This window comes from Pollicipes pollicipes, unplaced genomic scaffold, assembly GCF_011947565.3.
Source record: "Pollicipes pollicipes isolate AB1234 unplaced genomic scaffold, Ppol_2.1 Scaffold_4002;HRSCAF=4701_pilon_pilon_pilon, whole genome shotgun sequence".
In the NCBI taxonomy this organism is placed as follows: Eukaryota; Metazoa; Arthropoda; class Thecostraca; order Pollicipedomorpha; family Pollicipedidae; genus Pollicipes; species Pollicipes pollicipes.
In genome coordinates this window covers 18,573,309-18,599,607 of record NW_023596420.1, presented here as the reverse complement: position 1 = coordinate 18,599,607, position 26,299 = coordinate 18,573,309, and the positions used below count along the sequence as shown (strand labels likewise).

Here is a 26,299-nt window from a genome sequence, read left to right as displayed (position 1 = left end):
GTTAATCAACATGAGTTTATTGAAATGTAAGTTGTCCGCGTGTTGATTTGCGTCAAGGGGATTTGGTTTTTGATTTGTTCCCTTTTTTTCGTGAATTGAAGCTGAACTCAAATTAACAAGAACAGAAGTGCCTCAATAGTTGTTATATTTTAACCCTTTCCTCAGAAGTCACTTCAATTCGGCTCGTGATTTCGTTTCGAAAAGTTTTGCATCCGAATTTATTTAAATCGCGTAAATGAAAATTGAGGACAAGTGCGGCTGGTCCAATGTTACATGACATAGTGAGAGGTGTTTGTTCGCGCGTCAAACCCTGTGTATTTCTCTCAGTTACCTACTCATGTTTGTCGTTATAATATTCCGACACCACTAGCAACACTTTCAAACCGGGTTTGTGGTTGAATCGCGGTTCCACACACGGTGGGGCAGACGCTTGAAATTTATTTTGACATAACCGGCGCCTCGTAATCTAATCGAGAGACAGCGCATCATCAGGGTCACAACAGCAGCCATCCAGAGTGGGCCTCGCGCCGCCGCCACGCGCCACTCGTTCGGCGGCGCGTCAGGACGGGTACAGCACGCACGACTAGACACGGAAGCGGTGCGCTGGAGCCGGGTCCAGGGCTCTCTCCCACTGCTCAGCAGACTCCAGTGTGATCTGCTCGGCTGGTCAGCGTCCGGAGGCAGGTCACGCACAGCGCCCGGCAGCGAGGCCGGAAGAGACGTCACCCTGCCGCCGCCCGCGCGTCCCTCTCGCGCGGAGAGTCTCGGGGGACACCGCACGCGCTCAGATGACCGGGGTCAGCCGTCCGTCGCCACGTCAGGGACGTTCGCCGCCGGCCCGCCGGCCAGCGCGTCGGGTGCTGGGGCTGAGCTCGCGACATCGCGTCTCGGCCTGGTCGGAGATGGTGGCGATGACGTCACGCTGGGGTCACGTCACCGCGCTGTGGGGCGGCGTCCGGCGGCCGGCCCGCGTGTCCGACACACGATCCCACTCACTGGGAGACGCTCACGGCTGGTAGAAGTCTCACCTCGCGATCAGGCAGAGCCCGACGAGCGCTGACGTGACGCCCAGCGGCGATGACGTCACTGGTAGCGCACCTGAAGCAGGCGGGCGAGGCGGGCCGGTTGTCAGGCAGCGCATGGTTGCACAGCGCGGCAGTTAGTGCAGCTGCCGTAGAGATCGGCGGCCGAGCGATCCGATGGCCGGTGACGTTTCCATTAGACGTACCGACACAGCGTGTGTGACTATGCGTCCAATGTGGGAAACGGGCCGATCCACCGATTGAGCGAGAACTGCTCACGACAGACGCTCGTCGAACAAGAACAACGTCCGCGTTCTGAGAAGGCTTGCTCGCACGATAATCTGCGACAACTTGCCGAAAGGTGAGCGGAGGCGCACCAAAAATGAATGAATGCGTATGTGGCTAGTCTTGAGCTCACACCTCGGCGTTATAAGTTTTTATATTCTACCAATCCATGCTGCTCACGGATCGATCCAGTTGTCACCTGCTCCCCGCGATGCAAAGTCTCAGCAAGCTCCAAGACAGCAGATTGGGCCATGTCCGTTATCAAGCGTTGCAGTGTTACTTGGCACATCCGCTGGATTGCTGGCAAGCCTGTCCGATGACGGGCTACCTTTTTGCAGTGGACGTCATACTCAACCTCCTCTCTCGAAAGCACTTTTTGTGAATCGGGTACCCTCTCTCTCATCCCTGTCCCTACCGACCAACGGCCCTACTGAATACGCCCTTGTCCCTTACCCGCGCCGCTGTCAAGCATATCCCTGGTCATTTAGTGGTCCCTCCAGGAGTCTCTGCGTGTCAAGCATGTCTGAATCCCTGGTCATTTAGCGGTCCCTCCGGAAGTCTCTGCGCGTCAAGCGTGTCCGAATCCCTAGTCATTTAGTGGTCCCTCCGGAAGTCTCCGCAGGTCAAACATGTCCGCACTGGGTGTCCCTACCGCTCACCTGCAACGCCGTTTAGCAGGTCCCTGCTCTCTAGCAGCGACAGTTTCTGCGCCGCCTCCACGGGCACGGCAGCGATCCGGCTCTCCCAGTACGCGCTGGCCACGGCGGCCGTGCAGTTGACCTTGACCTGGCCGCCGTGCACGTGCTGGCTGGTGACGGGCGCGTCCAGGCCGAGCGTCACTGTCTCCAGGCCGTCACTGCCCCGCACCGGCGCGTGCTCGACCAGGTGTGCCGGCGGTACCTGGCGGCGTCGGCGGAACGCGGCGTCAGCGAGGCTGCCGCCGCCGCGCCACCGCCGGGTGTTATCGCAGCGGCCGGCTACAGCGAGTTGTCTCAATGGCGGAGTGGTGACGTGCGCGGGCAAGGTCACAGCTGTGTACATTAGGGTGTTGGTCAGGAGCTTGCTTACCATGGCACTGATGGCTGGACGTAAGATAACTCCTCAGTGGCACCCGACGTCGCGGCGCAGGTGAAGTGTTGCCCCGGCGGACGAAACACACCGGCCCGGCACCGCATGGGTTCAGGGCTTTTAAAGTGGGTCACATCTCCGAAACGTAGTGCAGTTCTTTGCTAAGGGCTGTCGCGCGGCGGAGCACAAGCGAAAGCTTCATCTAATGTACCAACGCCCTCGACATTATGTACAAGGTGTGGGCTCTCATCATGATACTTTCTTCGGTCATGCTTAGGCAAAGGGAAATCTCAAAGTTCTGGCACGCAAAAAGTTCAAAGTGATGCAACGGCAAACCTGTTCGGAGGCATGGCTTCTTCATCGATTAGCATTTATGCAAATCGGTGCATGCAAATTGTATAAATCATGGTATGCTTAGTTTCTTCAATCTCTGACCTGATTTAAATTTTCGAAGCGATTTATTGTTTCCCTGTCCGTGATCAATCATACTAGCAACCGCAAAACCATGGCCAATCCTCATAGTGCTGAAATTAAAGGATTCGGTCTAAATGTTTTCAAGCCAAACTATGCCATCGGGAAGGGATTCCACGGTTTCTATACGGGGTCCGCGGACCACATTTAGTTTATGATAATCCTCAGAAAAAAGTGCTGTCCTAAGGATTGGCATACCGAAAAGCATGGTCATGCGCTCATAGATAAATCGTTACCCGTCACCCATGGTGTCATTCAATGCCTAAATAAATTGAAAACCTAACCACTTGCCAGAAATAATTCGAAGTTCGACTCTCCCATCAGAGGCGGCAATGCCCACTTATGAGAAGTCCTCTGCGTTCGAGCCGCTGGCTTACCAAAGGTCGCTAAGGTCATCTGTGCGTTCCATAGTTCCATAGTTCCAAACCCCATAGCGTTCTTTCGATGTATCAGCAGCTATCGGTGCTCCGGTTGGCTGGGAGAAACTCTTCACATCAGTATATGATCACACAACGAACACCTCTTACGTTGTGTCCGAGTGTTGTAGACAGCGTTCGCTGCACATCTTCAGGCGGAATCCTTCCAGAGCCTGATCCCACTCGTGCACTCGTGGCCTTTATTGCAGCTTGCAACACTAGATGGTCAGTTTGACGTCACAGACGATCTTTTGTAGTGGCATCAGGCCCCGCCGAATAAAGCGGTGATCGGTCGTTTGGACCCGAGCACCTCTCGTCCAACAATGCCTTCTCGCGACAGTCTGGGCGTGAGCCTGCTCTCGCCACTCCAAGGCGATGGAAATCCGCCGCAGCACCGCTCCAGCCCGGGCACCACCGCACCTGCTGACAGGGGCGGCGCCCGCCGCAGCACCGCTCCAGCCCGGGCACCACCGCACCTGCTGACAGGGGCGGCGCCCGCCGCAGCACCGCTCCAGCCCGGGCACCATCGCACCTGCTGACAGGGGCGGCGCCCGCCGCAGCACCGCTCCAGCCCGGGCACCATCGCACCTGCTGACAGGGGCGGCGCGACCCCTCTCCACAGCGCCGGCTGCCTGAGAACCACGGCGAGCCCTGCAAGCTGAGCTCACCGCAGAGCGACGTCACGCCAAGGGGTCACAGCGGTCACCTCTGCGACGCCGCGCCGAGAGGTCACAAGGGTCACCTTTGCGGCACCACGCCGAGGGGTTACCTCTGCGACGCCGCGCCGAAGGGCCACCTCTGCGACACCACGCCGAGGGGTCACCTCTGCGACACCACGCCGAGGGGTTACCTCTGCGACGCCACGCCGAGGGGTCACCTCTGCGGCACCACGCCGAGGGGTCACCTCTGCGACGCCACGCCGAGGGGTCACCTCTGCGACGCCACGCCGAGGGGTCACCTCTGCGGCACCACGCCGAGGGGTCACCTCTGCGGCATCACGTCGAGGGGTTACCTCTGTGGCACCACGCCGGGGGGTCACCTCTGCGACGCTCTGCGGCACCACGCCAAGGGGTCACCTCTGCGACGCCACGCCGAGGGGTCGCCTCTGCGACACCACGCCGAGGGGTCACCTCTGCGGCGCCACGCCAAGGGGTCACCTCTGCGACGCCACGCCGAGGGGTCGCCTCTGCGACACCACGCCGAGGGGTCGCCTCTGCGGCATCACGCCGAGGGGTCACCTCTGCGGCGCTACGCCGAGGGGTCACCTCTGCGGCGCCACGTTGAGAGGCCAACTCTGCGACGCACCGCGCCGTGCGGTGCTTGCGGATCATTTTGCCTTTATCAATTAGGACGCACCGTACGGCTGCTTACAGTTTTACCGCAAGCGTATGTATCTTGTTTGTTTACAATTTCGCCGCATGCGTATATACCTAGATAACGTGTATCCAATTCAACCTAGGGAGTTGCCCGTTGTATCGAATTTTTTGACGCCATGACGCTAAGCAAGATGAGAACCGTTGGTGACGTTTATGCTACATCTACTTTACACCTTCAGAACCATCTACCGAAAAGATCTGGTGCGCGCGGAGGCAAAAATTTCTCGCGGAGGATTTTTTTGCGCATTCTTGAGCTGAAAGGTTTTGAAAATGAAGCCGCAGGTTAGTAACTTTAAACAGTGTACAGCTAAAGTGTACAGGCCAACAGTGAATTGCAGATTTTGAAAACAACCTTACTCACATTACATTAAAAGGAGTGCTCCCCAAATTTGCATGAGACTTTGACTTGACAGTCATCTTGAAGATCATTCGGTGCAGTTTACAGGCCTGCTCTTCTTAAGACCTAAACCGTCTAGTTTTTGAGCCACATGCCTGCAAAAATGTGCAGACTTTTTCTGGCAGGCACGATTTTCACCTATAACAGCCGTCAAGCTGCTCTCATTCAATGTTGCGCAGGGTAAGATAACGTAATAAAACAATGATGCATTGAGGAGCATGTTTGCTAAGCAAATAAGCCGTGTTGTATTCGGCGGTCTTTTCCGCTTAAGAGTACACCAACAGCCATAAGAAATCTCATGTCATGTCATGACCAACACACGTGTTGGTTAAACACAGTCTGGGATGTTTCATCATCTGCAGCCGCCTAAGGGGCTAAAAGCATATCCCTTTTCCTGCGGTGGCATTCCCGGAACTATTCGTTGGAAAACATGATAAGTTAAGATTCGCATTGTATTATACGTGCTGAATTGCCTGGAAGATATTTTGAAATCCCAAGTGGTTCCGCTACCACTGTAAAGACAAAAATTAAACAGTGATAGAGCATTGCAATCGCATTTTTATCGAAGTCGCAGCAGTGGGAACAATAAGTTAGCCGTAATATGAATTAAGTTGCAAGTTGTGGGACAAAATCGAGGCTGTCAACCAAAGCGAATGCGAATAATTCCACCAGAGAATCCACGAGCACTACAACACAATGTGTCATGGATGTGACAAATTCGCGGTTAGTTGGGTGCATTTTGATGATCAGTCAAATGGCGTACGAGTGCGGCCAAATTATAACTCTCCTCCGCAGATATTTATACATTTCCTGACTCATGTCATGGCTGGGTCAGCTACATTGGCACGTGTTTTTCGTGGGATCATTTCTGTAGCTGTTAAAATGTTTTTCATCACTGTTTCCACGTCAGTTTGTCAAAGCACACTATCGCTGTTCTGCGCAGTGAAGCATATGACGGACAACAGCATTTAACTGTCTACTTTGGCATGCAACGTCATGGTTGTTTAACTAAAGAAGTCAGAACCAATTAAATTGACCCTATCAATCAAATTTATGGCATGCATAACTGCGCCCGGCAAGTATTGATCACCGACATATAATGTACCGATCCCTCCTCGTAATCCTCATAGCTTTCGTTTAGCGATACAGACAAAGCGACGACTATTATTGTCTAAAAAGACCTTTGAATTGGGTGCAAGCCGTTGATTCTGTGACCACTGCAGTTCAACAACTTGTCGAGATAAGTGACAAATATCGTTCCAGTTAACAGGCGTCAGCCTTGGGCCGCCAGCCATAGGTCAAAAGGACAGCACGGAACCCATGGCATGTAGACTATAGAGAAATTATCAGTAAGCACCGTCCACGAGCGCTGATGACGCGCCGGGGCTGGTCATCAAGCGCTGACAGCGGGCGGGGGCTGGTCATTGAGCGTTGACAACTGGCGGGGGCTTGTCATCGAGCGCTGATGGCGGGCGAGGGCTGGTCATCGAGCGCTGACGAGTGGCGGGGGCTGGTCATCAAGCTCTGACAGCGGGCGGGGGCTGGTCATAGGGCGCTGAGAACGGGCAGGTGTCAATCATCGAGCGCTGACGGCGGGAGACCTGATCATCGAGTGCTGCTGGCGGATCGGCGCTGGTGATCCAGCGCTGACAGCGGGCGGGGGATGGTCGTCGAGCGCTGACAGCGGCGGGGGATGGTCATCGAGCGCTGACAGCGGGCGGAGGATGGTCATCGAACGCTGACAGCGGGCGGGGGATGGTCATCGAGCGCTGACAGCGGGCGGGGGATGGTCATCGAGCGCTGACAGCGGGTGGGGGATGGTCATCGAGCGCTGACAGCGGGCGGGGGATGGTCATCGAGCGCTGACAGCGGGCGGGGGATGGTCAATATGTCGGTCAACGTCTGAAGGTCATGCCCCAGGCATTTATGGCCCACCCTGCCCGTTCGCGCGATCCTCGAATGGAGTCATTCGACAGCGGAGCTAATGAGAGCTACTGTCGGGGAGAACGTTATCACAAGGATCCAGCGGGCATCGGATGAGGGTGACCAGAGAGCAGACTGTTCAGAACGTTCACCAGCCGACCACAGGGAACAGCATGGCGGAGTTCTATGTTCCTCAAACTGTTGCTTCATTGTTTCCACGTATCACACGCGTACCGCTCATTGCTCGCGCTTGTTTGGCAACATATTTGGTATTGTGTGTCCATTGTTCTATTCGCCTGATTAGGATAGGTCCATGCGACATGGTACTCGAAGTCATTTACTGCGTTTTGGTTTAATAGGAGGAAAACATGATGATACGTGGTAGTTAACCCGGTCAAGCCCGCAGCAGCCTCGAGCTCACATCATCATTTCCAGTCGTTCTGCTTCAGGCCACTTACAGCAGGTGACATTTCCTGCCGGGACAGCTTCTAAATGATTTTAATAGAGCCTGACGGCCGTAACGCCCCGGCAAGATAGGCCAAGACGGGAGAGGATACTAGGCGCGACGGGGCCCGCGGTTAGATATGCGTGCTTTGATGTCGAAAACCTCAAACAAAACAAGCATCTGAAAAGACATGGTACCCGGTAATGTACATTTTGAGAACAACTACGAAGTACGTGCTCTCCCTTGCAGATGTCTGTGCGGTATTGGAAAGAGCCGTATTGCACATGCGTGCGCTTTCCTCACTGGCACCCAGGCGATGTGGGTCACGTACGCATCTTCTCCTAGCTGATATTCCAGTTGAGAACGTCCACAAGCACAATCATCATCGTTGACGCCCGCATGCACCGGTTGGGGAAGTGCAGGCACGTACCTTCTCGTCGTTGATGTACCAGTTGAGCGCTGCGGCTGGTTTGGAGCCGGCCAGGGTGCAGTTGAGCCGCAGGCGCTCCCCCACCTGGTAGCTGGGCCGCAGGCCGTGGAGCTGCGGCCCCAGCCGTGGCCGCACTGGCGGCGGAACACGGTCGGCGTCACCAGACGCCGGCTCAACGACATCGGTCAGGCCGGCGAGACAATGGCATCGGTCAGGCCGGTGAGACATTGACATGCCAAGTGAAGGGGCGGAGGGAGCGGAAGGCGGCGCTGTGTAATCCTGATAAAGCCTGCGTTGTCATGAAAACCGGGAGGGGAGGAGAGAGTGACACATCACGACAGGAAGACCACAAGTTAGACAAACATGTCGAGGCAGAACGAACAGTACGTTTGAGGCCCCGCGTAGAGTTCCTTTCCGCAGTATATCGCGCTACTTACCGACCACGATCATATCTCCGTAGTCGTAGTAGGTGTCGAAGGACGGCGCCTCCAGCGAGACCTCACAGCGAAACTGGCCTGAGGTCGCCAGATATACGGAGCGAAGCCGTACCGTGTGAGCATCCGAGGCTGCTACCTGACGGCGCCAACAGACGTGTCACTACCGGTCTGTAGTTTTCACCGAAAACGAACTGGATTAGTTCTGAATCAAGGGACCTTCACGCTGCACTTCACATGTCAAGCATTTGTTAAAGCTAATTTCCAGTAGGCGGATACTTGAGCTAATACTGGCAGCGTTGCCCAAGGTGGGGCTGACACCCTCAGAGACGTCGCGACATTTCTCCAGGTTCCCCTCCAACGCAGCAGCCCGCAACTCAAATGCGGTGCACGCATTTCAGTATAATCATTCGCCAGGACCAATGGTGCCCCAGGTCCACTCGTCAGCAGTGAATGTAAAGCGAGAACTTCGGCTTTGACACTTTCACGAACTGTGTGGCGAACGCCGACAGACCAACTCAGAAAGTTCTCTGGTACCAGGCTCTATTCAGTCCAAGTAAACACAGGTCTCTGGGCCTTTAAAGCCCTCGTCCAGGCCATGCGGTGGTGGCCATTCATCCACATGTCAGAACTTACGGCGAGATTTGGCCTCCATATGTCTATCGGGATCCCCAAATGTTGCAGGTGCTCCTACTGAAATGGACGGAAGGGAGCTGCCGTTGGCCCGCGATTTGTGGGAACTCGCGCCCGCCTCGAAGGGAACACTTGTGTACCAACGGTGAAGGGTCATTACTTCGGAACAAGCTGGGCAAATCGCTCCGTGGCATTCTCCAGGCCAGCCCCTGGAGGCTCCTCGCGCCTGAAGAGCGAGTAGCAATTCGTCGTGGAAGGCGAAGGACAGGAGTACGGAGCGCCTGCTTGGAGTAGGCATTCAAGGCAGTTTCCACTTTGCTCGGCTTATTCGACTTTATTTCGAGCGCCGCTGCAACTGCGCGCCAGCAACCGGCCGCAGGGGGGGGGGGGGGGGAGGGGGCACCATTACCGAGCAGATGGCCGCTGCCACAGCAGCAATACACGGTGTGCAAGCAGGACCGTGGCGTGTCACATGTCACCGGCGCCCGACGGACGCCGGACCGTGACGTGTCACATGTCACCGGCGCCCGACGGACGCCGGACCGTGACGTGTCACATGTCACCGGCGCCCGACGGACGCCGGACCGTGACGTGTCACATGTCACCGGCACCCGACGGACGCCGGACCGTGACGTGTCACATGTCACCGGCACCCGACGGACGCCGGACCGTGACGTGTCACATGTCACCGGCGCCCGACGGACGCCGGACCGTGACGTGTCACATGTCACCGGCGCCCGACGGACGCCGGACCGTGACGTGTCACATGTCACCGGCACCCAACGGACGCCGGACCGTGACGTGTCACATGTCACCGGCGCCCGACGGACGCCGGACCGTGACGTGTCACATGTCACCGGCGCCCGACGGACGCCGGGCCGTGACGTGTCACATGTCACCGGCACCCGACGGACACACACGGCTTCGATCGAGAGCCGACGCTTCTCACAGATGTCGGATTTGGTAGGCGTTCAGCACGCGGCCGGTACTCGGCTTGAAGACGATGCTGGAAGAGTTCTGCTGGGTTGACGCCGACGCTTAGGCATGCTTTCTCCACAGCATTTGGCAGAACGTGGTATATGTGAACATGATTGGGCGTGATCAGACCGATGGTGCTGCGGCTTCAGCCCTGCGCGCCCTGTACGGGCCGCTCAGGCGTGCTAGACACCTTGCAGTATTGAGCAGTGCAGTGAAAAGTACCGGAGCCCCAGTTTAAAACGAAAGGAGCGATGCTACGTTCGGGCCAAAAGTACTAATATTTGCGATTTTGTTTGGAGACGTGATAAGATAAACTTGGGAACGTTTGTGATAACGCCACTCTCGCCTAAAGTTTGCTGAATCTGAGCCAATACGAGCTAGTTTTGTGTTCCAAGCTGCGAATCGCTATAATTTGACAATTTGATGTTTACTCCACCATTTCGCTCGATTCTTTTATGATCTGCATCCAAAACCATTCACGTGCTCTGATTCAACACGACTGCACACTTTATTAATAGCATCTCATCAATAACGCAGCGCCGCGCCATTTTTGTTTAATCATCGATGAATTGCTGGCTGCATGTAGCCGACGGCGTCCGGAAAAAACCCGACTGACAGTCCTGGCACACGACGGAAGTTTAGAACCAGCCGTGGAGCTGTTAGTCTCTCCGCCGGCCAGCTCTAAATCTGCAGGCTGCCGAGCGTTCCGGGAGGCGATGATTTACGCTTGCACTTGACGGACGCTGGAGAATAAACCAGCAGGAGTCGGGCTTCACAAACATGCTCTTCTAGCCGTTGCCCGCACAGCCATGGTGGCGGGTTCTGGTTTTGTTTACTCGTGTGATTGGTGCAGCACATTAAGCCACATTTGAAATAGCTTGGGCCCGGCTCACAGTAGCGGACTGCAGAGCCCCTAACTGCGCTGGTAAGCTGAATAGCCGACGCTGGCGGCCGGTAAAACACTGTTAACACATCAGTCTGGCTGTTAAGTGTTTCAGTTGGTGATAAAAACGTCGTACCCACCGCATATCACATCAATTGCAGCGCTCTCTAATCAATGTCGTGACGACAAGAATACATCATAGGGGAGATAGGGCAATCTGGGCACCTTTCCATGCATTTAAAGCAGCAAATTACGGACGTGAAAAATCCGACTATTTGCGTCATATGCTTAGGTATGCGGACAATCGACGCACATCATAGAACACAAAATAAAGTCAGTTCTCGATCAGCCTTCCCCGCAGTGGTGTAGCTTTCCTTCAGCCGTCGCGCCCCTCCCGGTCTGCCCCACCTGCACGGCGGGGCGCGACGAGAGTTAAAACGGGGCAATGTGAGGAGCGGGCGGCGAAGGGTGGTGTGAGTGAGGCAGCGGAGGGGCAACAAATGAAAATAATATCCTTAAACAGGGCAAGTTTCGCTTCCTCCTCACAGCAGATTGCCTCTTTTCGAGATGGGGCCTCTTGCCGCCAGCAGCCGACCGCCACTGGTGTCAAGGGCCGGATGCGTCAGGACTATGGTTCGATAGAAGCCGTCCCTTTCCGCGGCGCACTCTGCGACGCAGCGCGTGACCGGGGGACGTCGAGGCTAACATGTAAGCGCAACCGAGCTCAGGAATGTATCGTGCACCCGCCAACGGCGTCAACGAGGCGACGATTGAAAATTAGTGGCAGAATGACATCTGTTTAGAACATCCCGTACTGGCCGTCCTTTGGTACTTCATTTCATCCCACAAGAATCGGTCCTGGAAAGCAGCCGATCCTTGTGTTTGAATTAATGCAGCCATATCTGTTCGCCTCGCCTCACCGACAGAAATTCAGTCAGTCGTCGTCGTAAAACAGCATGGCAAGAACTCATTGCGCATGGGGGACGGAACTACTGTGGGTGAGTGCCTAATGTTAACGCCGGATCTATGTGCCAAAATGATATCAATAGCAAATTATGCGTTATCCAATCACGGAAACAGCAAAAATGTGGACGGCACATCACCGACCGGCGGCGATTTGCCAATTTTTTATTGAGAAACAGCTGTTTAAAATGCAGATAGAAATCAAAGTCAACCCTTTCGAGACATCACTAAAAAAAAGCAGATGTCGATATTTCTGTCTCGCCTCCTATTCCAAGTGTGCCACTCTACCCTGCGTATTTTGTATGAATGTAATATAAGAGATTCAGATATAAACCAATTTGGAGCCCGCCACCGTCATTCTGCAAGTTTTTACAAGCCACTGACCTGTGGCTTAGAGACCAAGGGCCATCCACGCCACACAGCTGAGGAGATTTGTTGCGGCAAAATCCATGGCCACTCTCACCCGTGTCCGTATTGAGAGGAGCCCACTGTCTCGCCAAAGCAGTGTCGCGCGCTCCCCGTCTACAACTGCGTTCGAAGTAATGAATTTCTCGCAGCTTATTATTTGTCCATCTGGGGCAGACTGCGTGCATGATCGATTGATGGGCCGACGGCCTCCTGGCATTTGGCAGTCACTCTGGCATCCTGGCACTTTTGGCCACCCTCGGTCACCTGCGCCCCGAAGAGGGTCCCATGTGCGTCGGGGCCTCACTTTATGTATTTTCAGGAGGGCTGAGCCTCCCCTCCTCCAAGGCTGACTTGAGGCCCCTTAAGAGTCCTCTGAGTACCTCCAATGCATATGAGTAAAAAGAAAATGCTGGGCCAAAGACATGCAGGGCACTTATCTGAACTGGCCATTGATGCCCGACAGAACAATTGTCCCCAGTAGACCAAACAAAACCAAAGATTTCGTTACTTTACGCGCAAGACCCCAGCGCTAATGCTACGCGTTGGTTACGCCCGGGGGGGGGGGGGAGCATCTGAATCAGCCACCCTCGGCCCCTTCGTAAGTTCACTCACATCCACGTCCATGCCGGCGACGACGAACGTCTGCTTGCGCTGCTTAGTGCCGGGCATGTAGCGGTAGAACTCCTCGCCCTCCTTGTACCACTGGACCGAGTAGAGCTGGGCAGACGGCGGCAGGCGGTACTCGCACGTCACGTTCACTGCCTCGCCCTGCTGCACCAGCGGCGGCAGGCGCAGGCGTACCCGTAGGCTGTCCGTCTCCCACAGGCTGACGGCGGCAGGCGCTGTCGACAGATGGATGGCCGAGACGTCAGCGGCTGGCCATGCGACAGGGGATGCGGTCCACGAGATGCAGGTCTGCTTCAGCTAAGCACTCAGCTTCAATGTCGTTTGGATAGCATGCATCAAATATCGTAGCTGGGAAGTGGTACCGGTGTGTGTGTGGGGGGGGGGGGGGGATGGCAGGTGGCATACAGAAATCCACAAAGACGGAAGGAGCTGAGAGTTTGAGATATTTCGCGTCGAATCTTCGGAGCTTGGCTTCAAATGATGCCAAAAATTGCCTTCGAGAGCAGCCGAGCTTCCGGATCTGTTAACCTTTCCAGCCATGACCGTGGATTTGACATACAAAAACCTCCAAGCACATCTATTCGAGGCCCGTCAGCTGACGATACGACCTAAGGCGGTGGCGCACCGAGCCGTGACCGGTCAGGCTGGGCCGTGACCGGCCAGGCCGGGTCGTGACCGGTCAGGCCGTGACCGGTCAGGCCGGGTCGTGACCGGTCAGGCCGGACAGTGACCATCTGGCCGCGCCGTGACCCGAGTCCGCCGCCATCGATCAGTCGGCGCTTCCATCGCAGCGCGCTCCATCCGCCACGTCGCGCCAAGTCTGCCACGCCGCGCCACATTCGCTGCGCCTTGTCCATTGCGCCGCGTCGCGTTACGTCGGCTTCGCTGCGGCGCGCTCGCCGCACTGCGTCGCGTCCGGCGCCCGTCAGCGTTGCTATGCTCCAGAGCGACAGGCGGTCGGATAGGATCGGCCGGGGCCGGCGCACAGAGCGCCGCGGGCGGAAATCAAGGTTTGCCCCGGGGGCCGGGCCGTGGGTCGAACGTATAGCGAGGACACAGCGTTGGTGGTGCAGCAGCGTCGCCGTGTGAAGATGGCCACGGGTGAGACGCCGCGCCACGTTGCAGGCCGCCATCGCTCACCGCTCTCGGCAGCGAACTTGGGTTCCAGGGTAGTGAGGAAGTCCAGCGGTGTGTAATGAAACAGAGCACTGCTCCGTGGGTACAGCGAATGCCATGGAGAGCTTATTCCTTGACCAGATGTTTCTCCTGACCTGGGTCGTGATCATGTGGCTCCTTCTGCAGCCATACGTGCTCGGTGGTGTTGGGTGACTCAGCGAGGCGCCCCACATTCGACCATTTATCATTACCACACTTATTCTTTTAAATCGGTCCGATGGGCTTTATAATGGAATGATAAAAGGCCAAATATTGCTAAGTCCATTCAGATTGGATTCAAATTCCTAGAATATCGCCTGCTTAAGTCAAATGATTGCCGGTGCCAGAGGATCTCCAAAAATATACGGCCGTCCCATTGGCACCCGCTCTCCCCCTCCTCTCTGTCCTGCCCTGACAGCTGACGTCCGGCGGCGAGTCGTCCAAAGGGCACGACTGCCGTCTGTCTCATAACGTCCCAAGCGGGCGCAGAGGCCGATCGGGGCCGGACCGAACTTTGCCGACGAGGCGGTGCGATTCCATGCGCTCGAAGCGCTAACGGACAGCGGAGCCACAATCCGCCTTACGAGGCGGTGCGATTCCATGCGCTCGAAGCGCTAACGGACAGCAGAGCCACAATCCGCCTTACGAGGCGATGCGGTTCCATGCGCTCGAAGCGCTAACGGACAGCAGAGCCACAATCCGCCTTACAAGGCGATGCGATTCCATGCGCTCGAAGCGCTAACGGACAGCAGAGCCACAATCCGCCTTACGAGGCGGTGCGATTCCGTGCGCTCGAAGCGCTAACGGACAGCAGAGCCACAATCCGCCTTACGAGGCGGTGCGATTCCATGCGCTCGAAGCGCTAACGGACGCAGAGCACATCCGCACTACTAGGCGATGCACCGGGTTCCATGCGCTCGAAGCGCTAACGGACAGCAGAGCCACAATCCGCCTTACGAGGCGGTGCGATTCCGTGCGATCGAAGCGCTAACGGACAGCAGAGCCACAATCCGCCTTACGAGGCGGTGCGATTCCGTGCGTTCGAAGCGCTAACGGACAGCAGATCTGCAATCGGCCTTCCGAGGGATGCCCTCCAGGCGACTTTCACAGTTCCAGGTGCATCACACTGCAGGGTGCGATGCCTCAGCGAGGAACTTGTTGTGCGTTGGTGAGATTTGAGTAGCACGCTGAAGATATGTGTCTAATTATTACCGACAAATTTCTTGGTCTCATAAATACACGGTGCTGCCTGGGCTCCTACCTAAAAGCACGCCGCTCTTGTGGATAGTCTGTGGATGTGTCCCCTTCGCTTTTCGCCTTGTCGCCGTTCTTTTACCAATAATGAAAAAAATATAGGCAAGTTTCATTTCCGGATAAACAGCAATTAGCAACCACAGCGCAAACTTCTGCACCCAACGTGAATAATTCATGTCTGATGCCTGGCGAGCGGTCCCACTTAATGACGCTCCTATTAACTAACTTCGCTCAGAAGCTTCACTTCCTGCAATACCGAAACGTGCCATATACGTCCGAGGTACGTAAGATGAATCATACGGGACAACCATCAGTGAAGTATTGATATAAGCAATCAATCACGGACTAGCAACGCATCAAGAAAAATAACGTTGTTTGCTCCACGCGATGTGTGTGGCAGCCTTGACTGTGTGGTTGGCTGCACATGGACAATCAATACAGGCACAGGCACGGTACATATTTCGTTTCCACAGCAATAACTAGCTTTATGCGCCCGGCAATGTCCCGCATGAGTTGTGCGACAGTGACGGACGATGCCATGAGCACGGAGAACAAGTACGAATGTTACTGGGACCGCGGGGATCAGGCTGGCACCCTTATGAAAGATAACAATGGCGGCCTCCGCGAGTGTTGCCTGCGCTAACCGCACATGTGCTTGGCCATTTGGCTTGTGTGTGAAAATCGTCTCGCGCATATGTACCGTTCAGATTTCGTACGTCACGGCATTCATGCGTGTCGTAAACCTTGCGCGTGCAGTGCGTTGCGAGGATCACGACAATGGGTGGCCTACTGGCGAAGAATAACATGTATTATGAGGGCCGGCTAAAATATCCGGGCTGTGCAGGGCAGTCTGAAGCGAACTGAGGATAATATAAAGTACCACGTAAACGCCAGCATATAGCCACGGTCAAAATTTGTCTCAGTTCAGTTTTGAGTAAAATTGCTGACCACATGTCCTCGCATCCGAAGTCATTCGCTGTTTGTAATTGAGCCCACACCCATCGGCAGTGGCCTTCAGCGATAACAACCCAGTTGCTGTGTTCCCAGCAATCCGGCCTCACAGCCCATGCCTGGCTTCAGGGTTTTCCACACCCATAACCAGCCTCCGGTCGCCTTCACGCCAACAACGCCCCAGGCTTCCCACTTACCGCCAGGAGCGTCTTCAAGTTCAAACAAAGTCCTCCCGCGGTGTCTTTTCGCGTCTCATATGCCATCGGCGATACCTGAAGGTCGCCAGTCTTAAAGTTCAAACAAAGTCCTCCCGCGGTGTCTTCTCGCGTCTCTGAGATGCCATCGGCGATACCTGAAGGTCGCCAGCCCCTTCAGCGGAGCTCCAATCTCCCGGCGTCCCACGTCCCATCGCAGGGCGCCTTCAAGCAAGCCACGTCTCTCGGCAGCACCTCTTAGTGTCGTCCCCGCCCGTGTGGGCCCAGGCCGGCCCCGACCACCCCGACAGTGCATGCCGCCGCAATCGCTGTCGTAAAAACGAACGGCAAATTGCACGGCGCCTCGTCCCCGACCGGCTGACCGACCGGCCGCTACAGGCGGCTCAGCACGCGGCATCGACTGACCGACCGGCCGCCACAGGCGGGTCAGGACGCGGTACCGACTGACCGACCGGCCGCCACAGGCGGGTCAGGACGCGGTACCGACTGATCAACCGGCCGCCACAGGCGGGTCAGCACGCGGAACCGACCGACTGACCGACCGGCCGCCACAGGCGGGTCAGCACGCGGAACCGACCGACTGACCGGCCGGCCGCCACAGGCGGCTCAGCACGCGGCATCGACTGACCGACCGGCCGCTACAGGCGGCTCAGCACGCGGCATCGACTGACCGACCGGCCGCCACAGGCGGGTCAGGACGCGGTACCGACTGACCAACCGGCCGCCACAGGCGGGTCAGCACGCGGCACCGACAACCACGCGGCACCGGCAGGCGGGTCAGCACGCGGCACCGACGGGCAGGGCAGCACGTGGCACCGACCGCTGACAAAGGGTTTATTTGCAGCGAGCACGCCACTTAGAGAAAGAGGCAGAAACGTACAATCGGTAATCATGACTGTCAGGGCGTCATGACAAGGTGCACCCCGTAGCGATATATATGTATGTGTGTATATATATATATATATATATATATATATATATATATATATATATATATATATACCGCTTGAAACCAACCACTTGAAGCCTGATGTCACCTGAGCATAAAAAGCCCCACGTTATCTACCATTACAAGTGAGCCATTTAATTGTGCTGCAGGCTGTGGGAAGCCGCCTTCGGAGAGAGCCCAGCCGGTGCAGGAGATTCACCAGGAAGGTCAGCCCAGCCCGCCGCGCCATCCGTCTCGCTTCGCCGCCGTGCCGTGGCTGTGCTTAAACATTTAGGAGCGCCACACGTGGCCGAAGGAGAGCCGCCCACCGGTGCTCTGGACGGGCGCGGCGCCCCGTGGCAGCACGGCCACACGCGGCGTCCTCCCTGGGCTGCCCCGGCCCACACGACGTGCCACCAGCAGTTTCCACCAACATGACGTCGGTGATCTAACGGACAACCAAAGGGGTCACGGTCGCCCCCAAGGCGGTGGAACTGCATAATTTTGCTTTTTTTTTGCTTGTTTTTTCTTATTGGCGCCAAATTTAGAGCCAACTCCAAAGTACTTGGCCTTTCCTTAAACGCGACGCTGGATATGCCTTGCACAGCGTCCCATGGCTCCGGTCAAAGCTTGGCTCACAGCAGCATCCCGCCGTTAGTCCCCACCTCACACGGCATCCCGCCGTTAGTCCCCACCTCACACGGCATCCCGCCGTCAGTTCTCACCTCACATAGCGTCCCGCCGTCAGTTCTCACCTTGCACAGCGTCCCGCTGTAGCTCTCACCTCACATAGCGTCCCGCTGTAGCTCTCACCTCACATAGTGTCCCGCCGTCAGCTCTCACCTCACATAGCGTCCCACCGTAGTTCTCACCTCACATAGTGTCCCGTCGTCAGTTCTCACCTTACACAACGTTTGGCCGTTAGTTCTCACCTCACATCAACGGCGACATATAGTCCCAGCTACACACCCGGCTTCACATTGATGCGGGGTCCCACGCAGTCGAACCCCACGGCATGCCCCTGGGGCACGTCGATGTACCGCCCCCCCCCCCCCCGGCCCAAGGGGTGATCGCGACTCTACGTCCGGCTAAAAGCGGACATGAGTCACATGGGTCCAGCGGCCAGCCTTGATTCACGTGCCGGAATCGCTATTAGGAATGCCGTTTGCTGAGGTCTGACGGCTCTAATAGAATATGGGTCACAGGGAGTTTCGTCCAGCCTTGTGGGACATTACCCGCTATAGAAGTAATAGCCGGGGCTGACGCACTACTGGAGCGACAAAACACGTTGGTGTTACAGCAGGCGTGGCACGTTGCCACTCGCCTCGAGCTGACTTTCCATGCGTAACTTCCACTCGTCCATCTTGAGGCAATTTGTCGAGTTGCAGCCTCGAAGCAAACTCCACCCGCCATCCCCCCCCCCCCCCACCCGTCTCCCGGCCGCTGACGCCGCCCGTGGTAACGCCCCTGCCGTGCGACCGCACGTGAGCGGGGCGGGGCTCGCTCGTAACGTATGCCGGCGGGGCACGCACGGCGGTCGCGCGGCCCCGGCCGCCGCCCGCTGAGTAAGCGGCCGGCCCGACCGACGTCTGTGACCGGGCAAGGCAAGCGCTGCGGCCGCACCGCGTGTCCGACAGCGGCCACCGGGTGCAGCTCCGAGCGCCGGCCCAACTGACGCGTGCGGCCAGACCGGGTGAGCGGCGCCGGCCACACCGTGTGCCCGACAGCGGCAACGGGGTGCAGTTCCGAGCGCCGGCCTAACTGACGCGTGCGGCCAGACCGGGTGAGCGGCGCCGGCCGCACCGCGTGTCCGACAGCGGCCACCGGGTGCAGCTCCGAGCGCCGGCCTAACTCACGCTGCGGCCATACCGTGTAGCGCGCCGGCCACAACCGCGTGTCCGACAGCGGCCACCGGGTGCAGCTCCGAGCGCCGGCCTAACTGACGCCTGCGGCCAGACCAGGTGAGCGGCGCCGGCCACACCACGTGCCCGACAGCGGCCACGGGGTGCAGCTCCGAGCGCCGGCTTAACTGACGTCTGTGGCCAGACCGGGTAAGCGGCGCCGGCCACACCACGTGCCCGACAGCGGCCACGAGGTGCAGCTCCGAGCGCCGGCCTAACTGACGTCTGTGGCCAGACCGGGTAAGCGGCGCCGGCCACACCACGTGCCCGACAGCGGCCACGGGTGCAGCTCCGAGCGCCGGCCTAACTGACGTCTGTGGCCAGACCGGGTAAGCGGCGCCGGCCACACCACGTGCCCGACAGCGGCTACCGGGCGCAGTCCCGAGCGCCGGCCTGACTGACGCCTGTGGCCAGACCAGGTAAGCGGCGCCGGCCACGCCGCGTGCCCGACAGCGGCTACCGTACACAGTTCCGAGCGCGCACCCATTTGTCAAGATTTTCGGCGCACGCAAGTAGTAATTGCTTCGGAAATAGAAGCACGCAACCTGAACGACTGAAGGGCAGTTTGTATTGCCTTCTGATTATTTTTGCACTGAGGTTAATCCCAAATTTGACCACTGAAGTTCGTCCTGGAGCTGTTGAATCGGGTTCTACGTATCATTGTCTGCGTGCCAGGTCTTTGTCCATTGTGCTGGCAAAGTTCGCAGAGAGGAAGCAACGCTAGTGACATCGACGTGTTTCTTCGCCCTTCGTCACCCCCACCACTCTAGAAGGATTGGAACGGAAGCCCTGCCGGTAACCGGGAAAAAATAGCATGGCGAAGGGCGGTGATCTTAAGATTGTATGACAATGTTTGGCATGGGACGATCACAAAAGTAAAAGATCGTATGGAGGAGTACATGGATTGAGGTTGCGAGGTGAAAAATCATGGAAATGAGAATAGTGCAGGATAAAAATCGTAACGGATACTGACCGTGCGTGGACAAAACATTGTGCCAAAAGATCGTGAGGGACAAGAATCGTGCACGATTAAGTAGTCGCAAACGTTCGTACGGCATAACGGTCCCTTGGGCGGCTACGTTTCTCAGGCACAACGTCGAAAACGACAGCACAACTTGTAGCTATCGTTGGACCTGCAAACGACGACAGGTCCGGCGGCGCAACTGCGGAGGCGTTGCCATACGGACGTCGAGCTGAATGTCAGTGCCAGCCTGAAGTGCACCTGGAGCCAAACATTGGACTTCATACCAAATGCTTCTGCTACGGAGAAGCCTTCCCAGTGGCGGAATCCGGTTTTCTGGACATGGACTGGTAGCCTCGGACAGTGGACTATCATGGCGCTAGGTACTGGATTTGTTGGATAACCCCCACGAGTCGGGCTCGACGGCGGTCCATGACACACACAACATACAACATACAGTATCAGTCAGTGTCAATGGCGCCTCTCAGATTTCGGTCGCTGTTTGCAAGGTTGAATGAGGAAGGGGAAGGGGACTAAGGTCTCGAACTTCCGCAACCAGTTTGTAATAACTTCCACTGCTGCCGCTGTCCGCTACAATCTCAAGCAGGCATACTGGTTCCGCTCAGTGCAGGTACGCTTATTACCCCTGTCCTTTTAAACCCTTTCCCATATTTGCGATGGTAGATTTTCACCACATGATTACAACATTTGTCAATGATGATTTGCGCGCTGTACTATCTTTATTTAGCTTACGTGTTTTACCTTTCATCTTGTTTACCATTTCCTCTCTATTATTTTCAATGCGACATTTATACCGAAGATTTGCATCCCACAGGGTAGCTTGCCTAACATATTCAGCGCTTGAGTCTTTCCTACGATCGTTTGCAATGTGAAAGCTGTCGATGAACCTTTCCTGATCACCCTTAACCCGCACTGTGTTACGCTTATGATATTTTGCATACGATCATTTGTGTGCGATATTCCGCAATCTCATTTGCCCCAGATAATATTTGGTCTCACTATCTTTTGCGCGCAACCTTGTTCAAATTGTTATTCTGTATGCGATCTTTTACCCTGCATTCATATCTACTATCTCCACGTCAGGTCAAAGAACTGAAAAGGCAGCCGGGAGGCGCGTCGCATCACTCACATTTTAAGCTTCCCCTCTTGTACTCATGTGCGCATGCTTTTACATTGACATGTGTGCTATTACATTTATGTGCCCATTTCTGTACTTACACGTGATAAAGCTAGTGGTGCAAATATGGGCTCGTCACCATACACATGCGAGAGAAATATCACTCGCACGTCACAGGTTCACAGGAACATGATCTTGGATGACTGAAACGCTTGCTACATAACAAGTCATCACTAGGTCATCACGTCAGTCATCTCTATGTGAGTTCCTCGGCACCCGCAAAGTTGTAGTGGGCGTCGACATTATGTCATGCGCTCACGTTTCGGTACCCACAATCTGGAACATTGACCTTCTGGTCTGCGAGAACAGGGAGAGAGGGAGAGAGAGAGAGAGAGAGAGAGAGAGAGAGAGAGATAGAGAGAGAGAGAGAGAGAGAGAGAGAGAGAGAGAGAGAGAGAGAGAGAGAGAGAGAGAGAGAGAGAGAGAGAGAGAGAGAGAGAGAGAGAGAGAGAGAGAGAGAGAGAGAGAGAGGAGAGAGAGAGAGAGAGAGAGAGAGAGAGAGAGAGAGAGAGAGAGAGAGAGAGAGAGAGAGAGAGAGAGATTTATATATATATATATATATATATATATATATATATATATATTCCTTTCCGCTTACCCCACTGGCCGAAAGGGGGACGGGCCAAGACCAGCGAGATTTAAAAAATAATGCACGTTATTTGTACCGTCACGCAGATAATGCCAACACCAAGTTCAAGGGCCACATGGCCTTGAGAACCCGAAGTCTATGGCTGACCTGTATCGATCTGGTGAGCTGCGTGTCTTGGATCGATATCGGTCATGCCGGGCTGGACGTTTTGGATCGATATCGGTCATGTTGAGCTGGACGTCTTGGATCGATATAGGTGACGGTGAGACGGACGTTTTGGATCGAAATCGGTCACAGTGAGACGGGCGACGCGTCTGTATGCTCCGCATGGCACGACCTCTCCCGGTTTAGACCACAACCACAGTGTACCACATTCGTGACCGCCTTCAACAAAGGCAGCATCAACTGCTTACCGGTCGGCTACTGGCGGACCTATGCATCGCAAAGGCATCATTCCGCTCAATGACTTGCAGACAGCGCGTCCGCTGCCATTGTGCAGCTGGTTTCACGTGTTTTTGTGCCCTGTGCGCCGGGACCTGAAGCCCTTGATCGCACCCCGAAAACGGACGAGTCCGTGGTTCGCGCTCGGGCGCGCGCGGTGGATCGCTCAGATTGATCCAAACTTTCGCAGTTACATTATCTGTTATGCCGTCCATTAAACAGGCTTCGCCTTGTATCCCTGTGATTCCGGAAGGACCAGATCTTGGTCTGATCTCAGCCTTTTTTATTGATGTGGCTCTGCTAGTGTTGTTACGGTGGTCGTGCTAATCAAACGGAGAAAGCTATATTTTGTTCACTCTGGGCAAGTTCTGGGTCCAAATGAAACAGTTTGTATGTAAGCAGCATAAGACACAGCTTTTTATGGGCTGCGCTTATTGTTGCTGAAGGCTACATGAGAACGCGATAAATGTTTAGAAAGATAGGCGCTGGCACGTAGGGTCTAGCCGAACCACTCAAGCTGAAAATGCTATGATCCTTGTTCAAGGAAAGCTCGCTCGGCCAGTGACTTCGTTTATGATACATGTCGGCCTTCAAAACGTCGAGCGGGAAGTGATCGACCATTCATGCACTACTTCCCCATCATGGGGGAGAGGGGAGGGGATGCAGCCTTATCTGGTTGTTAGTCACACTGTTGGCTGCGAAGTTGGGATTTTATTTGCTAATTTCCAACACGTTTAACGTTAAACAAAACATGGCTAATTGTGTGGTGCAAAAACAGGTCGTTTAGGACAATTTGTAAAAACACAGGAATCTTCCTTTGACTCAGTAATCTCTAATATGACACAACAGACATCCGGTTTAAGGTTCCAATCCAGACGCCTTCTTTTAAAATTCGTTGTGGTGAAGCTGCGAGATTGCCTGTCCGTGTCTGTGGCAAATATTTAAAAACTTGTTTATTATGTTTTGGTGCATAACAAGAGCCCTCTGTAAACCCGAATTGAGCGATGAACATCGGAGCTCACAAAATAGGTCACTCGTATTATCTATAACTTTCTTGTCTAGTTCACAATCTGGCCAATCAGCTTCGCGATTTGGCCGAATTTCCTGATCTTCTTGATACTTATGTGTAATTGGTAATCTCTCTGACGATATTTTGACGCCGTAACTCAATGATCTCAGTTCCTTCGGACAAAAAGTGCAGAGCAGCTGAGCAGCTCTCTCCTCGTTGGCAGTTATTGTGAGTAGTTATCGCAACTTTTTATCACAACTGTGTGGCGTTGGTGTGGCTCATTGGTATAACTCTACACAGTAGTATCCTAGTTCCACGTTCATTTAAGCACATCTTTGCTACGCGCAATAGGAATCGTCCATGAGAAGCTTTACGGACTTTTCAGGCATACCAAATTCGTTGATTGTGTTGTATTTGTACGTAGCTTAACTGAGGAGAGCCACAATTCCGAGACATTGACTGATTTCTAACGGGTTGATGCAAGCACATTCAGCACATTCAGCATGTGTGTAGTATATACGGTGCACATTCACCTGTATATGCGGGCGTTTTACTGGCATGCGTCTTTTGTTAAAGCCTTTCCATAACAACAGTAGTCAATGACAGCCGTTCGTGACCAACGCAATTTGTTTTCTCAGTGGCGTGCTTGTTGTAAGCCTTATACGGCGCATGGATTACCGCCGGATGGTATTACCGCAATACCGCAGGCCCTCCGTGACAAACAACACTGGGAGCGCACGCTGGTGATTGGGGAAGAAAAAATGCAATCAACCTGCTGTAACCAGCATGGCGTTGGAGAACGGACTATCTCGTCCTCTAGAGAAGGCTCCTTTACTTTGTATTGCACCCGAACTGGGATGCGTGCGTTCGGTTTTTCCTTTCGTCTCGAAGCATACTTGGCTTACGGATGCCCCAGAAAGGGAAATAACTTTAAGATTTAACACAAAAATTGCAAAAACATCCACCCTCATTTTTGTAGGTGAACTGCGTGACCAATATCTTCGGAGGATCTCGTCATGGATTGTGCCCTGGATTCGTCCCAAAAGGTGTCAGTGCCGATTATCACCGTACTTCAGAAGTTCACCGTCAGTTCTAACCACAATATTGCGCTGCATAAAATATCATAATAAATGTACAGATATGTCGGAAAGAAGCCTGGGTCAATTGTTATTGAGCATGCAACGAGACTAATATGATCAAGCGCTTTACGTTACTTTTCCGGACGCCGGGCTCACAAACATTGTAACCTCCCGTGTGCTTTTCAAATGAACATCGCACGTAAAACGGTCAGAGTCAAGACCGGAACGCCACGCCTGACGCGGAATGTGCCGGATGGGCCTGTTCCAGCCCGGTGTAACCTCGATAGTCGCGAAGCTCATTGTTTTAAAACGGCAGCTGAGTGAGGTGATGACTTCTTTAACAGTCCGTTCGCCGAAACGACCACATAACGGACCGTGCACGCCCACCGATGCCTTCCACGCCACTCTGAATGTGCAGTGAGGCCATATCAGGCCGCACTTACCCAGAAACAGGCACGTGCAGAATACCAGCACACCGATGGCGTGCATTGTCGCGTGCCGCTCCGTTGTGCGACGTCAGCCGGCGAGCTCTTCAGCGCGGGCGCCGCTCGGGTGAGCCCGCCAGCACCGCCAACCTCGAGCCGACACCAGAGCGGTGGCCGGCCGGCCCCGTCCGGCGCAGCAGTCCACCCGGTGCGTTCGCCTGCGTCTCCCACGCCGGGCTCGGCCCCGCCCCGCGGCGCACCATCCGAGCGTCGCCGGACCTGCAGGCAGCGTCGGCCTCGGCGACCGACGGGCGCCGCGGCGGCACGAGGACTGAGCGCGCGGACAGCGGCGAGCTGCCATCGATCCCCACCTGCCGTCTCTCAGGGCGGCGTTCGACAGGCCAAGGTGGACGCGGCTGGAGGTGACGCCGCTGCGGTTTGGACCGGGCCGGAGCGTGGCCGTGAAACCGCACCTGTTCTCCACCCGAGCCTCGATCGTCGCCGGACCTGTTCTCCACCCGAGCCTCGATCGTCGCCGGACCTGTTCTCCAATCCTACTTCAGGCGCTGCGTAGAAGGTTCGTGTTGCGTAGAATGCGTTTTCTTCGGCATTACTGTACGAACTGAGTTGTACAACAGAAAGGCAGAGCACCCTTTCAAGATATATGGCATAGATTTCATGATTATTCCCACCTCTTGCCCCTCAATGAACATTGTATCGACAGCAAATCCCTTGTCCGTTATCACGTGTTGATATGTCTTCGAGGGACCACCTCATACTGGGCGCCTCCCCTCGCCGGTACATACGAGAGTAGTGGGGTCTCCCAGCCCGGATACAGTCCTCTGATCCGTGACCTGATCCGCTATGGACGGCATATGACTGCTGGAAAGAGCCTGACGTCATGTCAGCGGGTCACCGCCGAGACCAGACTCCCGCCCACTGCCGGACAACGCAGGCCACCGCCGAGACCAGACTCCCGCCCACCGCCGGACGACACAGGCCACCGCTGAGACCAAACGCCCGCCCTCTGGCGAACGACGCAGGCCACCACTGAGACCAGACTCGCGCCCTCTGGCGAACGACGCAGGTCACCGCCGAGACCAGACTCCCGCCCACCGCCGGACGACGCAGGCCACCGCCGAGACCAGACTCCCGCTCACCGCCGGACGACGCAGGCCACCACCGAGACCAGACTCGCGCCCTCTGGCGAACGACGCAGGCCACCGTCGAGACCAGACTCCCCCTACTGCCGGACGACGCAGGTCACCGTCCGAGACCAGACTCCCGCCCACGCCGGACGACGCAGGCCGCCGTCGAGACCAGACTCCCGCCCACCGCCGGACGACGCAGGTCACCGTCGAGACCAGACTCCCGCCCACCGCCGGACGACGCAGGCCGCCGTCGAGACCAGACTCCCGCCTACTGCCGGACGAC

General features: G+C 55.7%; 1 protein-coding gene across 1 annotated transcript; it reads right to left on the bottom strand.

Moving 5' to 3' along the window:
- Positions 1-420: 420 nt before the first annotated feature.
- Positions 421-25,175, bottom strand: LOC119093722 (uncharacterized). The gene is made up of 6 exons (XM_037216726.1): positions 24,884-25,175; positions 12,745-12,974; positions 8,271-8,406; positions 7,834-7,967; positions 1,967-2,207; positions 421-1,098 (listed from the first exon to the last, which is right to left on the bottom strand). Exons 1-6 carry the CDS (start codon positions 24,927-24,929, stop codon positions 1,025-1,027), a joined length of 861 nt encoding a protein of 286 aa, XP_037072621.1. The 5' UTR covers positions 24,930-25,175; the 3' UTR covers positions 421-1,024.
- Positions 25,176-26,299: the final 1,124 nt, after the last annotated feature.

What these genes read in the sequence shown, in the direction of transcription:
- LOC119093722 (XM_037216726.1), bottom strand. Translation starts at nt 24,929, where the DNA reads ATGCACGCCATCGGTGTGCTGGTATTCTGCACGTGCCTGTTTCTGG. An exon ending in TCGCCGGCATGGACGTGGAT is followed by an intron (nt 8,407 to 12,744) that starts GTGAGTGAACTT and finishes TGGCGCCGTCAG; the next exon opens with GTAGCAGCCTCGGATGCTCA. An exon ending in CCTGCTAAACGGCGTTGCAG is followed by an intron (nt 1,099 to 1,966) that starts GTGAGCGGTAGG and finishes CGCCTGCTTCAG; the next exon opens with GTGCGCTACCAGTGACGTCA.